Below are 21,101 nucleotides of genomic sequence, written 5' to 3' on the forward strand. Positions count from 1 at the left end.
TGCGAGGCTTTGAGGAGCTGTTTTTCCTCTTGCTTTTTAGACATATTATTGTTATTTGGAAGCGGTCCCCTCTAGTCATTTTTTCTGGAACCTCTTGTGACGACGTTATAACAGATTTCTAAAGAATTATCTCCTGGCGTGGATACAAATGCTCCATTTGCCGAGTTTTATTTTTATTGTTTTGGCACATAAGCATACCGCAGGAAAGAGGAGGTAGTGTTTTTTTTTCTTTTATTTAATAGTACTAGAGCTGCTAAAAAGCACATTTTCACACAACAGCATCTGTAGCTCTCAGTGCAGGCAAAACAAACACATATGGGTCTGCATATGTGTTTTCTCTCTAAACCTTTTCAAATATTGACAATGTCATTGATTAATCTCTTTTAGTGAAATATTAGAATTATACTGTTGGTGTGTTTGTTCACATCGTTCCCATGGTTTAGCAACAAGCTACGTCCTAAACTTCTCCTCCTTCTTATTCTCAATAGTTTGAATAAAACTTTTCTACATGTGAAGGATGAAAATATGTTGCCTTATCCTGCAACTAATACCAATACACTCGTTCCCACAACTTCCATTGATCCAGTGACATTTAAACCCTTTAATTTGAGTTTAAACAGTGAAATGATAATCAATAATGTAAAATAAAGGATGCCTTAATGAGTTGCCTTTAATATTCTTTGACTCTTTTTTAAATAAATAGGTGGATCGACAGTAATCTCTTTGGCGCGACCGTTGAGCAACAAAAGTAGAGTGATCGCTTTGATGTGTCAAAAGCAGACGCTTTTGAGGAAGACTGACAGTTGGCAGTCAAAACATGTCAAGAGATCAAAGTAAATTTCCTGAAAAAAGTTGTCTGAATAAATTAAACATTTACATTTTATTTCAAAAAAGAAGTCACAATTAACTTTCTGGAATTATGAGAAATAGAAATGTGTTTTTTTCTTTGCACTCAAAAAACTTGTTTGATTACATTGCACAGTTTTTTTTTCATTTATTTAGGAGTTTTGAAGAATGATAGTCACAATTCGCTTTGATGTGTCATAAGGACATATCAAAGCGATCAGCATATAGACGCCTCTGAGGAAAACTGACAGTTGGCAGTCGAAATATGTCAGTAGATTAAAGTTGATTTCAAAGTCAGTTTCCTGACGAAAGTTGTCAGGAAACTGTCTTTGAATAAAGGACACCTTAACACATTAGTCACAATTGTTACTTTTTAATTAAAGGTAAAAATTATTTCCCATTTTGCTGAAATACGACAATGTTCAGCAATTTTTAAAAAACGTATTTTGAATAGGATATTTGTTGTTCTTGGATTAAATCATATTGAAAGTATAATCTGTTTCATTTTATCTCTGCAGTCCATGGTATTGCTGCTCTACAGCCAGAGACAATACATCTTTGAGTTTGACAGAAACGACCGACTGTCATCCGTGACGATGCCCAACGTAGCGCGTCAGACGCTGGAGACCACTCGCTCCATCGGCTACTACAGAAACACGTACCGACCTCCCGAGGGAAACGCGTCGGTGCTGCAGGACTACAGCGAAGACGGCCAGCTGCTGCAGACCACCTTCCTTGGCACGGGCCGAAGGGTCACCTACAAATACGGGAAGCTCTCCAAGCTGTTGGAGATTCTCTACGATACGACACGAATCGGGTTTTCCTATGACGAAGTGGCGGGAATGCTCAAGACCGTCAACATGCAGAGCGAGACTTTCACCTGCACCATCCGCTACCGACAGATCGGCCCTCTGATCGACCGGCAGATCTTCCGATTCAGCGAGGAGGGCATGGTCAACGCCAGGTTCGACTACGTTTACGACAACAGTTTCCGCGTCACCAGCATGCAGGCGGTTATCAACGAAACGCCATTACCCATTGACTTGTATCGCTACGACGACGTCTCGGGCAAAACGGAGCAGTTTGGTAAATTCGGAGTCATTTATTACGACATAAATCAATTGATAACCACGGCGGTGATGACTCACACCAAACACTTTGACGCTTATGGACGAGTAAAGGAAGTCCAGTACGAGATCTTCCGCTCCCTCATGTACTGGATGATGGTGCAGTATGACAACATGGGGCGAGTGGTGGCCAAGGAGCTAAAGGTCGGACCTTACGCCAACACAACACGGTATACGTACGAGTATGACGCCGACGGCCAACTTCAAGTGGTGTCCATCAACGACAAGCCTCTGTGGCGGTACAGCTACGACCTGAACGGAAACCTACACCTCCTCAGCCCCGGGAACAGTGCACGACTCACGCCTTTACGCTACGACATCAGAGACCGCATCACTCGTCTGGGAGACGTCCAGTACAGAATAGATGAGGACGGATTCCTCAAACAGCGAGGGAACGACTACTTTGACTACAACTCGGCGGGTTTACTCATCAAAGTGTACAACAAAGTGAGCGGCTGGAGCATCAAGTACCGATACGACGGCCTCGGCCGAAGGGTGTCGAGCAGAAGCAGCGTGGGCCACCACCTGCAGTTCTTCTACGCCGACTTATCCAGCCCCACCCGTGTCACGCACATGTACAACCACTCAAGCTCGGAGATTACGTCCTTGTATTACGACCTGCAAGGCCACCTGTTCGCCATCGAGTTGAGCAGCGGCGACGAGTTCTACGTAGCATGTGATAACATCGGCACGCCTCTGGCCGTGTTCAGCGGTTCGGGCCTCATGATCAAGCAGATCCTTCACACGGCCTTCGGAGAGGTCTACCTGGACACCAACCCCAGCTTGCAGGTCATCATCGGCTACCACGGGGGTCTCTACGAGCCCCTCAGCAGGCTGGTCCATATGGGCCGACGGGACTACGACGTCCTGGCTGGCCGATGGACCACGCCCGACCACGAGATCTGGAAACGGCTCAACAGCAACCACATCGTGCCCTTCAACTTGTACATGTTCAAGAACAACAACCCTCTGAGCAATAATGAAGAAACCAAGTGTTACATGACAGGTGAGTGCTGCGTGTGCCAGGGCCGGGGTTGGGGTCAGTTATAATTGTAATCGTGTGATTCAGTGTTTCTCAAATGGGGGTAAATGTACCCATAGGGCTACACAATGGCACTGCAGGGGGTACTTGAGAAAGTATTAAAAATATTTTGTTTTATAAGGTTTATTTCTAGTTAAAACTGATAATCATGATGATAAAAATTATCTTCATTAGAGTATTAAATAAAATACAAAAGTCAGTCTTGGTCCCACACCAGGTGGGAGATGACCGTAAAGGAATAAAAAAATGATTAAATAAATTTACACAGGATTTGTGAAAAAATAAACATTCATTTTAAGTTTTTTTCAACCAAAGAGAATGAGCCCACGCACATTTCATTGCATTGAAAAGACTGTGTGATACATTTTGTTCTGCTGTTCCGCGCTCAAATTTCCCACGCAGTTCTTCAGACGTGGCGTCAAATGACGCTGTGCGCGTTCTCAATGGCTTGTAGAGGCGTCCTAATACCCCGGAAATAAAAAGAATGACAAGACGTCGGCTTGGAGACTGAAAGAAGGCAATCACAGTGGCCTTAACCACTGTTTGGTTCCATAGATGTACGCAGAGGCATGTGCACAGGTCCTGCAGTGAACAGTCACATGAACGATGAGTAAATAAATAACCGTGTCACAATTAGAGCGCGGATTGGGCCGCATTTTCTTGTCCGAGTCCGACCCAACAGTGAAAATCTCATTTTTTTTCTTAAAGAAATGACTTATTTACGTTTGTTTTAGTGGTCAGCACTGATTTTATTAACAAACATCTGTTCATGTCAACGTCACATCAGCGCAAGTCAAACACAAATGGGGCGCGGTGCAGTGTACGCATAAGACCCCTTGGATCTATTTACATAATCCATGTATCAAAGATAAGGATAATCCACGTCATTGTACAGAAAAAGGAATGTTTCACGGTGTATTCTTTTATAATTGTCCTCCTCCGCTCCTTCCTCCCTCCACTATCATCTGATCTCACTGTTATAATGAGCTGCATTCTTTAGGGCTGCAGCAGGAAAGGAAGAACGCTGCGCGCAAGCGACACTATGTGACCGAACCCGACTACCAGTTCTAAATATCTGTCGGGCTTCGGTTGAGTATCCATCCTTTAGTCACAGTATCAGCTGTACTTCGGTGATAAACAGTTGATGCGCCCCGCGTCGGCTTGGCTGATGGTTGCAGTTACACTGACCACCGTGGTGTCACTATGGAGTTTTAGATCCTTTAATTACAATTTAATTAAACGCAAACCTGGTGAACCATGTTACATTTATGGCTTACACATATGTGTGGGTTAACAATGTGTGGTAGATAATGCAAGAAATCTACCTGATAATATTCCAAAGTAATAGAAAATAAATGTCATCCGTAGACTTTTCTAAAACTGTAGCAGCAGCCGGGGTGAGAAAGTAACGAGCTGTAAAAGTGCCAAGGCTTTATTTCAAGTTGGTGATAAAATGTTCACCGAGGGAAAAGTCAAACCTTACGCTGTAATTATCAACCTATAACTTCATAAGCAACGTAAAACTCTTCTAGTGTGGCTACAAATGTAGCTTACCTCACCAGTAGGACTGCTGTGGTTTGAAGAATAATGGTCTACGCTGCACTTTAAGTTGCAAAATAAATCCTAGACATTATTAAAAACTTAACTACAAAGAATTGCAGTAGAATATTTTCCACCGAGGGTTTGAACTGGTTTGGAGTTTTCATTATAAACAGCAGTGAGTTTGTTTTTTGTTTGTATGCACGAGTATTTTCACGGGAATATTCTGTGTTTTATTATAGGGAAATGGCACTGAAAGATAGAATAAATAGCCAGAAGATGGTTATATGAATCCCTTAAATCTGCAAATAGTTAGATTTAACTGGATTATATTCATAAATGTATGATTATATCAGATATGGGTAACTGGAGGTACAGGGATCAAATGCGGCCCTCAAGGTAAATGCACAAAAAGAATCTAGAAAATCACAAGATGGCTACAATAATACGCCAAAAATATACAAAACGGCAACAAAAATGGACAAAATGTTACAAAAATCTAGAAATACACACAAAATGACTACACAAACACACAAGACGGCTACAATAACAACCCCAAAAATATACAAGACGGCAACAAAAATGGACAAAATGAGACCAAAAATGCACAAAAAGCCCCAAATACACACAAAATGACAAAAAAAAACCCCACACATGATTGCTACAATAATAATAATCCCAAAAATATACAAGAGGACAACGAAAATGTTCAAATGCACAAAAAGCCCTAAATACATACAAAATGACTTTAAAAAGACACAAGACAGTTACAATGATACCTCGTAAATATACAAAATGACTAAAAAAATATACGCTACGACAACAAAGAAGCGCAAAATACAGTAACAACAAAAACACACAAATAAAACAACAAAGACACATACCGCAACACTGAAAGCAAACAAAACACCACCACATGAAACAAAAAATAAAAAAAATATACATATTTAGAATTGAAGGATAATAGTAGAGATGTCCAGATATCACTTCCGATACGATATCAATATTGCAGCTTTGCGTATTGGCCGATACCGACATCAATCTGATACGATCAGCACGGATCATACGTTCTCTTATTTACTTATTTTGTGGCGTGGAATGTTAGAAAAGGCTTGATCAAGAGATACTAAACAGAGAATAATGATCAACAACAGTATGTGTGAGAAAAACTGACCTATTTATTATTAACCAATGGGTCACATGCATTATAACCTGAAAAGAATATCCTACAATTGAATAAATACAAAATTAATTTGAAGACCCTAAAAAACTCAATGAATCCAATAAAAACAATATATACATACAGTATATCATATGGGATATTTTAGATGCAGGCCGATATAATCTGATGCTCTATTTTTTGCTGATATCGGACACCCGCAATGAGAAAAAAAAACACACACAAAATGACTTCATAAATACACAAACAAATAACAGAAAAACACACAAAACAACAACAAAAACTCAAGAAATTACAGAAAAATACAAAAAACAACCTTAGTTATGACCTGTATTAATGCTCAGATTGTTCATTATTCCAAATGCTGACATGAAGGTTGATAACATATACCTTAGATCAGATAATCACGTTTTTTGGCCCCCGCTGTGATTAAAATTGCCCATTTCTGGATTAAATTAATTGTGTGTGCGTGTGCGCGTGTGTGTATTCACCACAAAGCAGAAAGGTTACTACTTTTTTTTTTGCACCATGTGCCATTGGGGGCCAAGTGGCATTTGAATGCTAAACCAACTGTTATGTAGATACACTGTAGAACGGCTGCTTCACGTTTGATTGATAGCCCTGACATTTCTGTCCCTTTTTCTAAATAAAAGCATCCTTTTGTTGTCCTCAAACAAATAGACTTTAAAAAAAAAAAGCAGCTTTATCAGGTGGAACAAACCTGTGACCACAACAAAAAAACAAACACAAAATAAAAGGTGGAATATCTAAAGTAAAGCAGGTTTTTCATCCACTGGGCTTTTCTGTGATAGTGACAACAAGGGGGTTATAGGTTTGAGCTCCATCCATTTATGCGTCCGAATTAAAGGGGACAGCTTTTCTCAGAAACTGTTTGAGATACGATAACCAAATGTGGTGTGTGGCTTCAGGGTATCAATAACTTGATGGAGTTCGAAAATAAGAAGTGCGCAATAATTCTTTCTGGAGTTATTGCCCTTGTTCCGTTTTTTTGACTCTGTTCAAATTATCTTCAAAGGGGACAGCAATTCTTAGAAATTGTTTAAGATAGGATAACCAAATTCGGTGTGTGGCTTCAGGGTATCAATACCTTGATGGAGTTTGAAAGTGAGAAGCATGCAATAATTTTTTTATTATTTTTATTTAGTTATTGCCCTTGTTTTGTTTTGTTTTTTCTCTGATGTATCTTCAAAGGGGACAGATTTTCTTTGAAACTATTTCAGATAGGATTTACCAAATTTGATGTGTGGCTTCAGGGTATCAGTACCTTGATGGAGTTTGAAAAAGATATTTTTTTTTGGAGTTATTGCCTTTGTTTTGTTTTTTTTGCCTCTGCTCGAGGTATCTTCAAAAGGGACAGCTTTTCTAAGAAACCCTTTAAGATAAGATAACCAAATTTGGTGTGTTGTTTCAGAGTATCAATACATTGATGGAGTTTGAAAATGAGAAGCTCCTAAATCTTTTTTTCAGCGTTACTGCCCTTGTTCCATTTTTTTTATTCTGTTCGAGGTAACTTCAAAGGGTTCAATGTAGGGAGTTTGAGTTTGAAAATGAGAAGTGCGCAATTACTTCTTCCGGAGTTTTTTTTACTCTGTTCTAGGTATCTTCAAAAGCTTTTTTTAGAAACCGTTTAAGGTAGTTAGTATTTTTTATTCTGATGTGATAATATTTTCTTATGTTTAAATCTAAGTTCTTAGATTTAGGACATTTAGGAAAAAGTTGTGACTTATAATGAGAACCAATTTGGCGGGGGATGTTGATGACCATGTCTTCTTGTTGTTAGTGGTCCTAGCTAACCACAGTGTGGAGAGCTGCTATTAGCTTAGCCACATTATCACCACATGTCACATTCGTCCCCTTCTGCGTTTCATCCAGAAAAACAAATAATTGCAGAATTAAGGCGCTAAATCTTCAGAATATCTGGTATCAAAGGCTTCTCATCTGTCTGGAAATGTCATGAAATAATAGTTAATAATTATGACAGTGTGAGACGTTTGTTTCAGGACCCCAGCTGTGTGTCATTAGCTTAGCGTGTGCGCGGCACCTGAATCACCAGCGCTGTCTGGAGTGTTTCCGATTGCTCGTCCACTTTCACAAACAAATCAAGGACCCGGGGCCCGAGTGGGGAGTATTTCAAGGAGGCAGCCACTTGACTGCTAAATGTCAACTCTTCAAATTGAAAAATGGAATCTCTGGGTTAGCTTATCAGCGTCTGCCAACGTTTTACCACCACCACCTTTGAGAAAATCACGGAGCGTCACTTACCAAACTTTCTGCTTCTAGTTCACTTTTAACCACAGGGAAATTCAAGTTTCTTTACATTTAGAAAGGGGACACAAAATTAGAAAATTAGGACCACATTCCTTGTCAACATTTATAATAATAAAGAATCTGAGCAATAATACAGTGTCATTTTGTACAATTTTGTTGGCATTTTCTGTGGCTTTGGAGTCATTCTGTCTTGTTTTGTCATCATTCTGTGTGTTTTATGAGTCAGTTTCTGTATTTTTTGTCTGTTTTTGTGGGGTGTTTTTTCCAAGTCATTCTATGTGTTTTTGTTGTTTTTCTGTGTTATTGTTGTCATTGTGTGTTTCATTAGTCGTTTTGTGTATTTTTCTGTCATTTTTTACATATTTGTTGTAATTTTTAGTTTTTCCCAAGTAATTTCCTGTGTTTTTGATATTATTATGTGTGTTCTCGTTGTCATTTTCTCATTTTTGGGTCATTTTCTGTATTTTGTTGTCATTATGTATAATTTTATTGACATTATGTGTGGCTTTGGAGTCATTTTGTGCGTGCTGTTTTGGGTCTTTTGTTATTTTTATGTCATTTTGTGTGTTTTATGAGTCATTTTGTGTATTGTTTCCTCACGTCATTCCATGTGTTTATGTTACCGTTTTGTGTTTTCTTGTTGTCATTTTGTGGATTTTTTTTTTTTTTTTAATAATTTTCTGAATTGTGGTCGAGTCACAACGTGATTTTCTGTATTTGTGTTGTTGTTTTGTGTGTTTTTCTGTATTTGTGTTGTTGTTTTGTTTATATTTCTTGTCTTTTTATGTTATATGTATTTAAGTGGTTATTTTTGAGTCTCTTTGTTGTCATTTGTTGTGTTTTTATGAGTCATTTTGTGTCTTTTTGGAATCTTTTTGTGTTTTTGTGTCGTTACTTTGTGTACAACTGTGACACTTTGTGCATTCTGCTTTTTTTTACCATTATAGTCTTTGTCTTATTTTTTTTATACAATTGCATTCAAATAAGGATGAAGGGATTGTATAATTAAATTTTTCAATGATCCAATATTTACTGAACCTAACTCTGTGTGTAAAACGCTTTAAAAACATGATCTATTACATGGTGAGTAATGTTTTTTTTTTTTTTTTTCAATGATTCCTTCCAGATGTGAACAGCTGGTTGATTACTTTCGGCTTCCAGCTGTACAACGTGATCCCCGGCTACCGAAAGCCAAACACGGAGGCCATGGAGCCGTCGTACGAGCTGGTCCACACCCAGATCAAGACCCAGGAGTGGGACAGCACCAAGGTCAGAACCCACCAAACTAGGGCTGCACGACTATGGGCAAAATGATAATCACAACTATTTTGATCAATATTGTAATCATGATTATAATCACAATTAAAGCTGCAAGCAGCGATGAACGGGCACTCGTAACCACACGCATGTCGGGATGTGGGTCCTGGGCACCGTTGTGCTCGGGCACTACTTTTAAACAAACAATATGTAAACAGTTGACAGTGTAAAATTGAGTTTTAAAATGGAATTATAATTGAAAAAAAATAATTAAAAACAATTATTCTAAGAATTTAAAATGTACCAAGGACAAACTGAATAAATACACTATTACAGAGTGCAGAGCTTCTATTTTTAATGTAAATATTGCCGTCGATTAGGTTAATTTAGTTGTGGAAACTAAAATTAAGGTGGTAGATTTGTGTCTTTATTATTCAATCAAAAAAAATAACTATTCAATCAAAGAAAAAAAAAGTGTTCAAATGCCATTATTTGGGTCTCATTTTACATTTGAACACTTTTTTTCTTTGATTGAAAATATTTATTTTTGATTGAAGATAACATTTTTTGATTGAAAAGTTTTTTTATTTGTTTTTTTTAATTGAACGATAAAGACACAAATCTACCTTCACACAAAATCATGATGAGGATTAAAATGTGATTAATTGTGCAGCCCTACAACAAACTTATTTCTTTAACTCTGTGTTTAAAATTAAAAGTTTAAAGCATGCGTTGCCAACTATTGGTGCATAAACACGTTCCAGTGAGTCTCATCTAGGGGGACCAGGGTCAGGCTAAACAGCTCTTGTAATTGTCCTGCCATTAGGGAAATTCACTCTCCATTCCCTCCACCACTGGCCATTGATTTCATCTCAGCGTTACGCTGTTAGCCAAGGTCTGAGGAGTGGTAGACATGCGCTGATTCTCACTTTTATCAGCCCTTTTAAGTTGCCTCCAACTCGGCTGAATAATTGACGAGGCCTGTGTTGTTTTGGAGGCTTTGGTTACAGCGAGACGTGCGACTGCCGCCCGTCATCACAGGGTTAGATTCATGTTGCCTGACACTTTGGCTGCGACTGAGACACAATCAGAGTTTGTAGTTGGAAGGACGTCGTCTCATCTTCTCTGTAGGTCTCACCTCTCTGCGTAGAGGGAGGATTTCTATAAGATCTACGTTTGATCTCCACACATACACACACCAAAGTGCGATAAACAAGAAACTCCCAAGTCTTTTATAACCAAAAATATTAAATACAATTTTTTTTTTTTCCATTTTATTTTCCTGTTAAATGATGCTGCTGTTTTAATCAGAGATAAAATGGGTTAAAAGTGACAGGAAATGGTAGAAAATGTGGTGAAATGGGGTTTTAAAGTGTCAATATTGGCTTAAAAGTGGCAGAAATGGGGGGAGGTTGCGTTGAGGTAATGACATGTAAAAAATGGGAACAAATAATGACAAATGTGCATGACAAATCGTGAATGTGGTCGAATTGGGAAAAATAAGCATGAAATTTGGTGAAAAGAGGTTCAAAGTGACAGTAACGGGTCAACATATGTGACATTAGGTGGAAAAAGTTGCGGTATGGGTTTATAAGTGCTGAAAATGTCTTGAAAGTGGAAAGAATGTGCAGAAATGGGAGTAATGTAGGAAAAATGCATTAAAAGAAGCAAAAGTATGGCAAGAAAAAGTGATGAAAATAGGTTAAAATTTGGTTTAGTTGCAGAAAAATGGTAAAAGTAAACAAAAATGCGCTAAAATTTTTCCAAAAATATCTGAATAATATCCAGTGTTATACAGGAAGTTTATTAATATTTGGGCCATAGTATATTGTCACCTTAATGATGTAAATCCTTGTTTTAATCAGAAATAAAATGGGTTAAAAGTGACCCAAAAAAATGGTGGAAAAGGTGGTGAAATGGGATTTTAAAAACCACAAAAATAGGTTAAAAGTTGCTAATTAGAATGGCCAAAAACATACAGAAAAAGCTGTAAAAAAAAAAAAAAAAGGGTTGAAAGTGTCAATATTGGAACAATTAATTTAAATTGGCAAATAATGGGCATGACAAATCATGAATGTGGTTGAATTGGCAAAAATAAGCATGAAATATGGTGAAAAAAGGTTAAAAGTGACAATAATGGGTTAAAATATGCAACGTTAGGTGGAAAAATGGTGGAAAGAGTTTATAAGTGCCAAAAATGTCTAGAAAGTGGTAAAAATGTGCAGAAAATACATTGAAATTTGATGGAGAAGTGGCAGAAATGGAAGTAATGAAGCAAAAAAATGTGGCAAGAAAAAGTGATGAAAACAGGTTAAAATATGGGAAGTTTGGTTTATTTGCAGAAAAAAGGGTAAAATAAGCAAAAATGGGCTCATATTGTTCAAAAATATGTTCTTAGTTTGTTGAAGATATCTGGCGACCCCCACCCAGTGTCTCGCGGCCTCAAATGGGGTCCTGATCCCAAGGTTGAGAACCAAACAATGTAAAGTGCAGGAAGCTGTTTTATGTTTTTCTTTTGCACTGTGAGCTTCAGCTTTAACACAGCCTCGTGTTCCCTGGGAGGAACGCAGCGTCAGGTTGTCATCCCTAATGTCATAAAGCATGGATATTTATTACTTTAATAAAAAATAAACTCAATAAAAAATAAACTATCATTGGACTTGAAGGTTTTATGGCCCTGAAATTAAACTTAAAAGCAGCAAAACTAATCATACATTAATTTGTGTTTACCTACTTTAAAATGATGTTTCAGATTAAACGTTTTTGATGTAAAAACAAAACAAAAGATGACAATGTAACTGTTCCTCTTTCAGACTTAGTCATATAAAATATATGTATATGTACACATACATATATGTTTTAATTTTTTATCTCTATTCCTTTTGAATTTCAATGAATATTATGTTCATTGTTTCCATTTTCTTTTTGATATAAATTTTTGTGTAATTTTTATTTTATTTTTCCTCACTTATGATTTGGTAGCCTTTATTTAGAATTGTATGATTTTATTGGCAGCGGTGGAACTTACACTTCTTTAACATTTATTTATATTTAATAAAAAAAATAAATAAATAAATTGATGATTTTTACAATTTTTCTGCAACTAAACCAAACTTGCCATATTTTAACCTGTTTTCATCACTTTTTCCACCTAATGTCACATATGTTGACCCATTATTGTCACTTTTAACCTCTTTTCATTATATTTCATGCTTATTTTTTTGCCAATTTAATCACATTCTCGATTTGTCATGCCCTAAACTAATTGTTCTTACTTTTTAAGTCACTTTTAACCCATTTTAGTTCTGATTAAAACAAGGATTTAAATCTTTATGGTGAGTATAAATTATGGTGCAAATAATAATAAACTTCCTGGATAACAGTGGATATTATTACGATAAATAGATAAATAAATAAATAAATAAATTGCTCTATGTATCTGTTACCACAGACTCCAATGAACCATCATTTTACTGACTTTATGGATGGACCCCATAAAAATATCTCCCCTTTATTCCCCCTTATAGATGGTCTCAGGCACCTTTATTTTGGGGGTCGTGGGCTGATAGGGTTGAGACCCACAGATCTAAATAACCAAACTAATGTTTTATCAAATCACATCCCTGCGGGTCGATATTGTGTTGTTTGATTTCTCTTTCTCAGTTTGTTAGAAGTCGATTTCTTTAATAGGACTGTCATTAAATTAGAGTCTGTCTGTGTGTCTGTCTGTGTGTCTGTCTGTCTGTGTGTGTGGGTACTTAACTTCAAAGCGAGTCCATTTGACTATTATCATCTTTCAAATGGAAATGTTTCATCTCCTGACTCAACAGCACCCATGATGGACTTAATTATGTCTGAAAATATCTTAAATTGAGGCTTTAAATAGAAAAAACTGTGCCTGGATTTCATTGTATTTTCCTGTCAGTTTGGCTGAAGCAAACCTGCTCTGAGCATGTGCGTATTCAACAGTGTTGGGAACGTTACTTTAAAAAAGTAATTAGTTATAGTTACTCACTACTTGTTCCAAAAAGTAACTGAGTTAGTAACTGAATTACTCTATAATAAAAGTAACTCATTACCAAGGAAAGTAACTATTTGCGTTTTTAGATGCGTGTGTCGTTGTGAGGTGCCTCATTAAATCTGAGGTTTTTACAACAGATGTGGACAAAGTCTTCACTCCTGGATATAATGAACACTTCACATGTACATTATTGTCTTTGACCATAATTAATATAAAGTAGTGTTTGTATCGCCATCTTAAAAATGACAACTTTTCATCAGACTGCTCCACGCTCACCATCTCTGCTGATTCAGCAAATGTGTGGTGGTTGTGTGCGTGTGTGTGGCATGTGGCGTGTGCTGGCACACGTGTAAAAACACTGGCTCAGATTGGCCACCATGAAACGTGACGCCGCCTAACCCGGGGTTTCCACTGGATACGTCGCCGCTGCGTTTTGAGTGCGCCGCGGTGCGCTCCGGTTGAACGACTGTGATGTCACGAGACAGAGCAGTTCTCACGATATTTACATAATCGCACCAGAACGCAGTTAAAGGCATGTGTTATAAACGCAACAATAAACAGATAAACAGGTCAGTGTTCCTAACGAAGGAGAACAAGACGGTTGGACTTTGTCATCGCCACATTTTTTAGCAACAGCCAACAGAGAAGAGATAAAAATGCACCAGAAAAACATGAACTAAATCAAAGTTGCTGCAGTTTACAGTGCAGTTACAGTATGAGAGGAAACAATATAGTGAGTGTGATTTTGTTTTTACACATTATGACGTTTTGGTGATGTATTTACTTGAAATATAATCTGAAGTGTTTTATTTTGAAAAGTAACCCGATATTTTATTGCGGAGTACGTGCTTCATTTGCTCTGTGCTGATTGATGCGTCGTGCTCCGGTGTCTGTCAGAAGTAGAAGCCCTGCGTATATCTGGTGAAGGGCACCGGACCACCGCATCTGGGAAGGAGCAGACACGCACCACAGTGGAAATGAACACACAGACTAAAGTGAAAACCTATCAGCGGCGGTGACGTAACGCAGCGGAGCCGCATCCAGTGGAAATTGGGGGTTAGCCAATCATAATCACTCACCTTGTTTTTAACCCACCTCCTCACTACAGCTGCGAATGAAGCCAGGGGTGTTTTCAGATAACAATTTATTCAATCAATACATGCAACGCACCGCATTTAACGTTCAGTAACGATTACGGCGTTGTAACGGCATAAAAAGGAATTTGTTAGAGTAGCCCGTCACTGAAAAAAAAAACGCCGTCATTTTAAACGCCGTTATTCCAAACACTGGTAATCAACCAATGAGACGAGAGTATTGAATGTATGCATCAGCTGTGGTGACGGTTCGTGGAGGTTCATGGACAAAGTGTAATAAGGACATTCAGTGGGTTTCTGTGAAGCATAAATCAAAGCATAAAACACAGTGTTGTGTCGTTTAGTTTGGTTCCAGAGGAGATCACGACCGCCGTTCTATCTCTGTCCACTTAAGCCCCTCTTTTGCTGCTGAATCCACACACAGATTGAGAAATGTGGGGTGGGGGGGGCGGAGGGGGGTGAGACAGATGGGCTTTGTGCTTCTCAGAGCTGGATCTCCTCCCTTCTCTTTCTCCTTAGATGTGTTTCCATTACCCTTGGAAATGCACACAATCTAAATAGTAACAATAACAATAAAAACGTACACACCAGAATATCACTGAAATAACACTAAAAAGTTTTTTACGCTTTCACGAGGAGGTATTTCTGATGTTTCTATATAAGCTGTGTTTCCATTGCATGAAAAGCGATATTTCAAATATTCCAACAAAGTATAATTGAGCATTGAATGTAGAGTAGAGTAGCTTTATTGATTCCGCAGCGGGGAAATGTACTGTCATTTTAGATCAGATAAAGTGCAAAAAAAAAAACACAACAGAAGGCAACACCCAGAAAACCCAAATGACACCCGAAAAACAGTGCAATACAGGAGACAAAATAAACAATACAATAATAGAGGTCATATATAAATAGAAAAAAATGACTGTATGGGGGAGCATTGCCCCCCCAGTGATGAAAAGTTTTTTATTACAGTTTTCCTCAATTCATTAGAAAAAAAATGTACTAATATTTTAAGTGCCATAAAACACAGTGACTGCAAAAAATACAGTATACATTAATGCATTCATTGTTCTTTTAAAAAATACTAGTATAAGTCTTCAGTGAAATGCTCCCAAACTTTTGAGACTTTAGGTTGGTTCTTTTTCTGTTGTGCAATTCTTCTTCACAATGTAAATGGTGAAGCGACACTGCACCCAGCAGGTCATGTATGGTACTGCAGCAGAACGCGGCCGCCGGCCTGATTTTATCATGAATTGACAACATTAAACGACGCGTTGATGCAAATTTTTGGAGTCAACATTATCAATGATGTTACTAATCATTTTTGTATTATTAGTGAGGATGCCTCTTGCATCCTCACTAATAATGCTACTGCTAGGTTAGTGTTAATGCTAGGTTTGCACTAAAGCTAGGATAATGCTATTGCTAGGCGAATGCTATTGCTCGGCTACGATTAATGCTAATATTAGGCCAAGGCTATTGCTACTGCTAGGTTAGTGAAAATGCAAGGCTAATGCTAATGCTATGTTAGTGTAATTACTAGGCTAATGTTAATGTTAAGTTTGTGCTAATGATAGGCCAATGCTACTGCTAAGTTAGTGATAATGCTAGGTTAGTGCTAAAGCCAGGATAATGCTATTGCTAGGCGAATACTATTGCTCGGCTATGATTAATGCTAGGTTAATGTAAATGCTAGGCTAATGCTAGGTAAGTGTAAATACTAGGCTAATGTTAATGTTAAGTTAGTGCTAATGTTAGGCCAATGCTAATACTAGGTTTGTGCTAAACCTAAGATAATGCTATTGCTCGGCCACTGTTAATGCTAAGCTACTGATAGGTTAATGCTAATATTAGGCTAATGTTATTGCTAATGGTAGGTTAGTGCAAATGCTAGGCTAATGCTAATGTTAGGTTAGTGTTAATGTTAAGCTAATGTTAATGCTAGGCTAAGGCTAATTTTAACGCTAGGCTAATGCTAAAGTTACCTAATGTAAATGCTAAGCTAATGCTAATCTAATGCAGTGCGATACTGACCAGCACCTGCCTCCTCACTTGCATTTTCTTCAGGAAATGCAAATATTCTAGTTGTATATGTTACACACATTGTGATTGGTGTAAATCTAAAGACGGTTTATGTGTTTAATTATATTTTTTCTTTTCCCCCCCTGGCAAGAATTTCTAACTCTGCTATGCTGGCAACGGTAAACAATACATTCATGTGGCGTGAAGCAACCCCGCAGGCATACAGGTCACCCCTGCTGACTTTTACAATCCCAGGCTTCGCCCCCAGCCCCCCAGCATGCACCCCACCAACTAACTGAGACACACACAGACAGAATAAGACCGTCGGGATGTCACCGGCTGACAAAAGAACCCTCGGGGAGCTCGCATCTTTTCATCTCAGACGACACAACGTTCCAATTTTTTTTTTGTTGCAGCTCGAGCACAAGCAGGCGAAAGCTCTCGCTGCGTGTGTGCGTTGGCTAGTTTCCGTTTTCCTATCACTCCTCTCACTCTCACAGCTCTCTCTCCTCCTGAGGAACAGCTCCTGTCAAGTAGCATTAGAAGGCAAAGTCTTAATTTCAGCCGTCGGGAACGATATGAGGTATCTATAGAAAGCTTTGATCCCTTAAGGTATGAGATGTAAGCACTCGTTACCAGCAGCAGAGCCCCCCCCCACCCGTTTCATATTTGGCTGAGCGCAGCTGTCAGGAGACAGAAATTTTACCCTTTTTCAAAATATCACACCTGTCACAAACGATCAGAGAGATTTACATTCACTAACACCTCTGCACCCCCCCACCTCCACTACGTGTGATACATCCACAGCATGAAAGCGTCGCTGATTCGTTGCCAATAGCAGGAGACGTTGTGATTTTAATCTGCGGCGTTAAAAAAAAAAAAACAAGCCTAATCAAATTGCAGCGTAAAATCATTGGTTAATTTTACAATTTCACAGCCTTCGTTTATTGAAAGGATCAGAATGTTATTTGGTGTGAGAACGCGTCTATCTTTCACAATGGTGCTGAAATATCCACGTTTGGTTGAAAATTCATGTATTCATTTATTTGATCTTTTCCTTAGCGACACATGAAGGGGAAACGATCACATTTACAATGCAATTCGGACTCCATGGAAACTAAAACACACATATTATGAATGTAAAAGGAAACGCAAACTCATAAACTACCAGTTGTTATACAATAGACACAGGGGTGTCAAACTCATTACAGTTCAGGGACCAAATACGGAGCAGTTTGATCTCAAGTGGGCCACAGATTTTTATGCTGGAAAACGAGTCATTTCAACAGTATCGTGCCCTAGTTTACACTTACACTTTACAAAATATGACCATATCCAAGCAATAAGTGACGGATAACGGTCCCAACATGTTCTTCACATGAAATTACCTATATTTGTGTCCAATTTCTAATTAATTAAGAAAAATTTTATGTATTAATTTGAGGAAAATTTAAATTTCGGTGCCATCATGCGATATAAGCACTGGGAAATAATGTTGAGTTTCATTTACATAATGTAAATATATCTCATATATCAGTGGATATATGAAATCAGAATATTGATATAGAATATGTATGATTGTAGACAAAGAAGCAAAACACAAGTAAATTAAAATGAGACACTTTTAACATAAATACTGTAATAAGAAAACGCAAACTTGTATTTACAGAATATAATGTAAAAAAAAGAGCTACTCAGAGAGAGCACATACCTCTACAGAGCGCTCAATCTCCTCTTTGTAAGATGTTGGCAGTTATCTATGTTTAATCTATCTATGGTACCGTGATCATTCACACTTTAAAGGCTTTAAGAACAAACAAAACCACAAAAACAAGCAAATGACTCCAAAAATGCACAATATTTCTACAAAAACAATAAAAAAAACAAAAAAAAAAAACATACAAAGTGACTGGATAAACACACAAAACACGTAAAAAACACAAAATGATACCATAAACCCAAAAAACTGATATCAAATATGTATGTTGCTTTCGTTCGGATTCGTCAGTATTCTAAATTCTGACGTGAATTTGAATGTATAACTATAGAGTAGGTCTGAATTATTTCAGAAAACTGGTTTCAGATTTTACATAGTAATAGTAAAACATGTTCTGTGGGTCTTAAAATATCAATCAAAATGCTCTAAAAAGGCTGGCAGTGAGGGGGGTATATGTTGTGAAAATGGCTGGCAGGCAATGATTTAAAGATGGCACCGCGTAGAAAGAACAGGTTGTTTTGTTGTTGTAGAGCTGCACTTTATTATCTGGCTGCACTATAAACATAAGCTCACTCCCTGTCACGGTCGCCGTGTTGGACTCTACCCTTAGGCACGCATGCACTCACATCCATGCACATAGCCCACTGGGGGATGAATAAAGAATCTATCTATCTATCTATCTATCAATTCAAATGTATTCTTTTGCTTCTGCGCACTCAGCACACCTTCGCACTCCATGTTCAACATAACACATACAAAACGCTCATTTAATTTGGGGCGGTCTCCACCACTTCTGCACCTGCACTAATCATTGCTGCAATCTAAGGGAATTCCTCACAGCAGGTGAAGAAACTGCGTCACCAAAGGATTTAGGGACGCAACTGGTTTACCAGCCTTTATTTCAGATCTTAGTGAATCCGCCCCTCAATGCTGTTTTGGTTCAGTGCATTACGTTTAATCTGATTGGTCGGCTATGATGTGATGCGTTTAATTTTTGTCTCGTCATTTAATTTTTGTAGTTTCACCATGTCCGTTGATCATTTTAAAACAAAAATAATAATTTGCTCACTAAAGGTTGGGTGTAGAAATTGAACAAGTTACTTTTTTTAAAACGTACTTAAGTACAAGTGAAATTACTGATTCAGAAATATACTCAAAGAAGTGCAAGTACCGTGAGTACTTGTAAACTGCTACTTTCACCTCTGTTAATTGGTGATAGCTATTATTAGCGTCTTTTATACATGCAGGTAAATACAGTGATTAAGGCACAGATATTTTACTTTTGAAAAACAGGAAACAGAAAAGTAAGAGCTGAGACTGAGGTTCAGTGCAGAGTTGGTCGAGATAAAGGAGCTGGGAGGGATTCCATCAAAGTAAATGTGATGGCACCATCCAGCAGCAGGTAATAGAGTGATAGAGTGTGAGACCAAACAGAAGAGAGATATTTTTCTGCTGCCTGCTGCTTCTTTGGAGGACTGTGTGACTAAAATTATGTTTTTTTTTTTGTTTTTCAGTCTTTGCTGGGCGTGCAGTGTGAGGTCCAGAGGCAGCTGAAGGCCTTTGTGAAGCTGGAACGTTTCGGTCAGATCTACAGAGCCAAAAGTGCCGGATGCCCCCAGACCGAACCCAAGAAGATATTCGCCTCTGGCGGCTCCATCTTTGGGAAAGGGGTGAAGTTCGCCATCAGAGACGGTCCGCATCAGCACTGACATCATCAGCCTGGCCAACGAGGATGGGCGTCGCATGGCGGCAGTTCTAAAACGACGCTTTTTATCTACAAAACCTTCATTTCACCATAACTGGAATGGATACTCACTACTTCGTCAAACTTGGCTCTGTAGAAGGTGATCTGTCGCTTATCGGTATGACGGTGGGTCGGCGCACTTTGGACAACGGCGTCAACGTGACGGTATCGCAAGTCAACACCGTCCTCAACGGCAGGACTAGGCGCATCACCGACATCCACCTGCAGTACGGCGCGCTGTGCCTGAACACGCGCTACGGCAGCAGTGTGGACGAGGAGAAGGCGCGGGTTCTGGAGCTGGCGCGACAGAGAGCCGTGGCTCAGGCGTGGGTTCGCGAGCGCCAGAGACTGAGAGACGGAGAGGAGGGATCCAGGACCTGGACCGAGGGCGAGAAGCAGCAGCTCCTCGGCTCGGGCAAGGTCCAAGGCTACGATGGATACTACGTGGTGTCGGTGGACCAGTACCCGGAGCTGGCCGACAGCGTCAACAACATCCACTTCATGAGACAGAGCGAAATGGGCCGAAGGTGACGCAAACATGACGCCGTAGGGGTCACAGACTGACACGTAGGATGTGGGACTTCTTGCCAAAGACAGTTGTGTACGCGACCAACTTTTGTTTCTTTGACCTGTGCTCAACTTTGTTTGAACGTTGTTTGAAAAGAAGACGTAATAGTTGCAATCCCTTGCACTGTATTAAACGACGAGTGCCCTTCTCCCCTTTTGAAGATTCCTTACCAGTTTTTGCCCTCCAAGTGCGGCTGCTAGAGGATGAACATCCGCGATGTTTTTTGACTGATTTTTCTTTCCAACTTCATTTCCTCCATCTCTGTTGGTGATTGTGTTCAAAGGTAATGCATTCTGTTCGCCGGCTCACTCCTTGCAGGTTGTTGCCAAGGAGATTCCTTCTCTTTTAACCACTTCTTCTGCTTTTTTTTCTTTTTTTTTTTAATACTTGAAACCCTCCGAGTCCCAGTCATCCATAAATAATGAGAAAGATTTTGTCGTTGTTGGAGCCCTTCATCAGAACTCGAGCTGAACTTGTCAAAGCACCTTCATTTCTCTGTAATGTCTGTAATTTCTTTTTTTTTTTGAGGTGAGGTTTGGTGTGGTCCTAGTGCGGAAGGCTGCCATACACTTTTTCTGTGAAGTAGTAAAATGGCTGAATAATATACTTAAATGGTCAAGTATAGCTAACGAATGGTTATGAGGTTTTTCTATTT

At 38.8% G+C, this 21,101-nt stretch overlaps 1 protein-coding gene across 1 annotated transcript in view; it reads left to right on the plus strand.

Moving 5' to 3' along the window:
- The window catches only part of tenm4 (teneurin transmembrane protein 4), a 216,233-nt gene extending 195,491 nt beyond the window's left edge, over window positions 1–20,742 (plus strand). The window contains 5 exon segments of the mRNA XM_028464343.1: window positions 1,365–2,979; window positions 9,150–9,292; window positions 19,649–19,828; window positions 19,830–19,892; window positions 19,894–20,742. Coding sequence (XP_028320144.1) covers window positions 1,365–2,979; window positions 9,150–9,292; window positions 19,649–19,828; window positions 19,830–19,892; window positions 19,894–20,409 — 2,517 coding nt within the window. The 3' untranslated portion in view covers window positions 20,410–20,742.
- The last annotated feature ends 359 nt before the right edge of the window (window positions 20,743–21,101 follow it).

The sequence above is a fragment of the Gouania willdenowi genome, chromosome 13, assembly GCF_900634775.1.
Source record: "Gouania willdenowi chromosome 13, fGouWil2.1, whole genome shotgun sequence".
NCBI classification, from domain to species: domain Eukaryota; kingdom Metazoa; phylum Chordata; class Actinopteri; order Blenniiformes; family Gobiesocidae; genus Gouania; species Gouania willdenowi.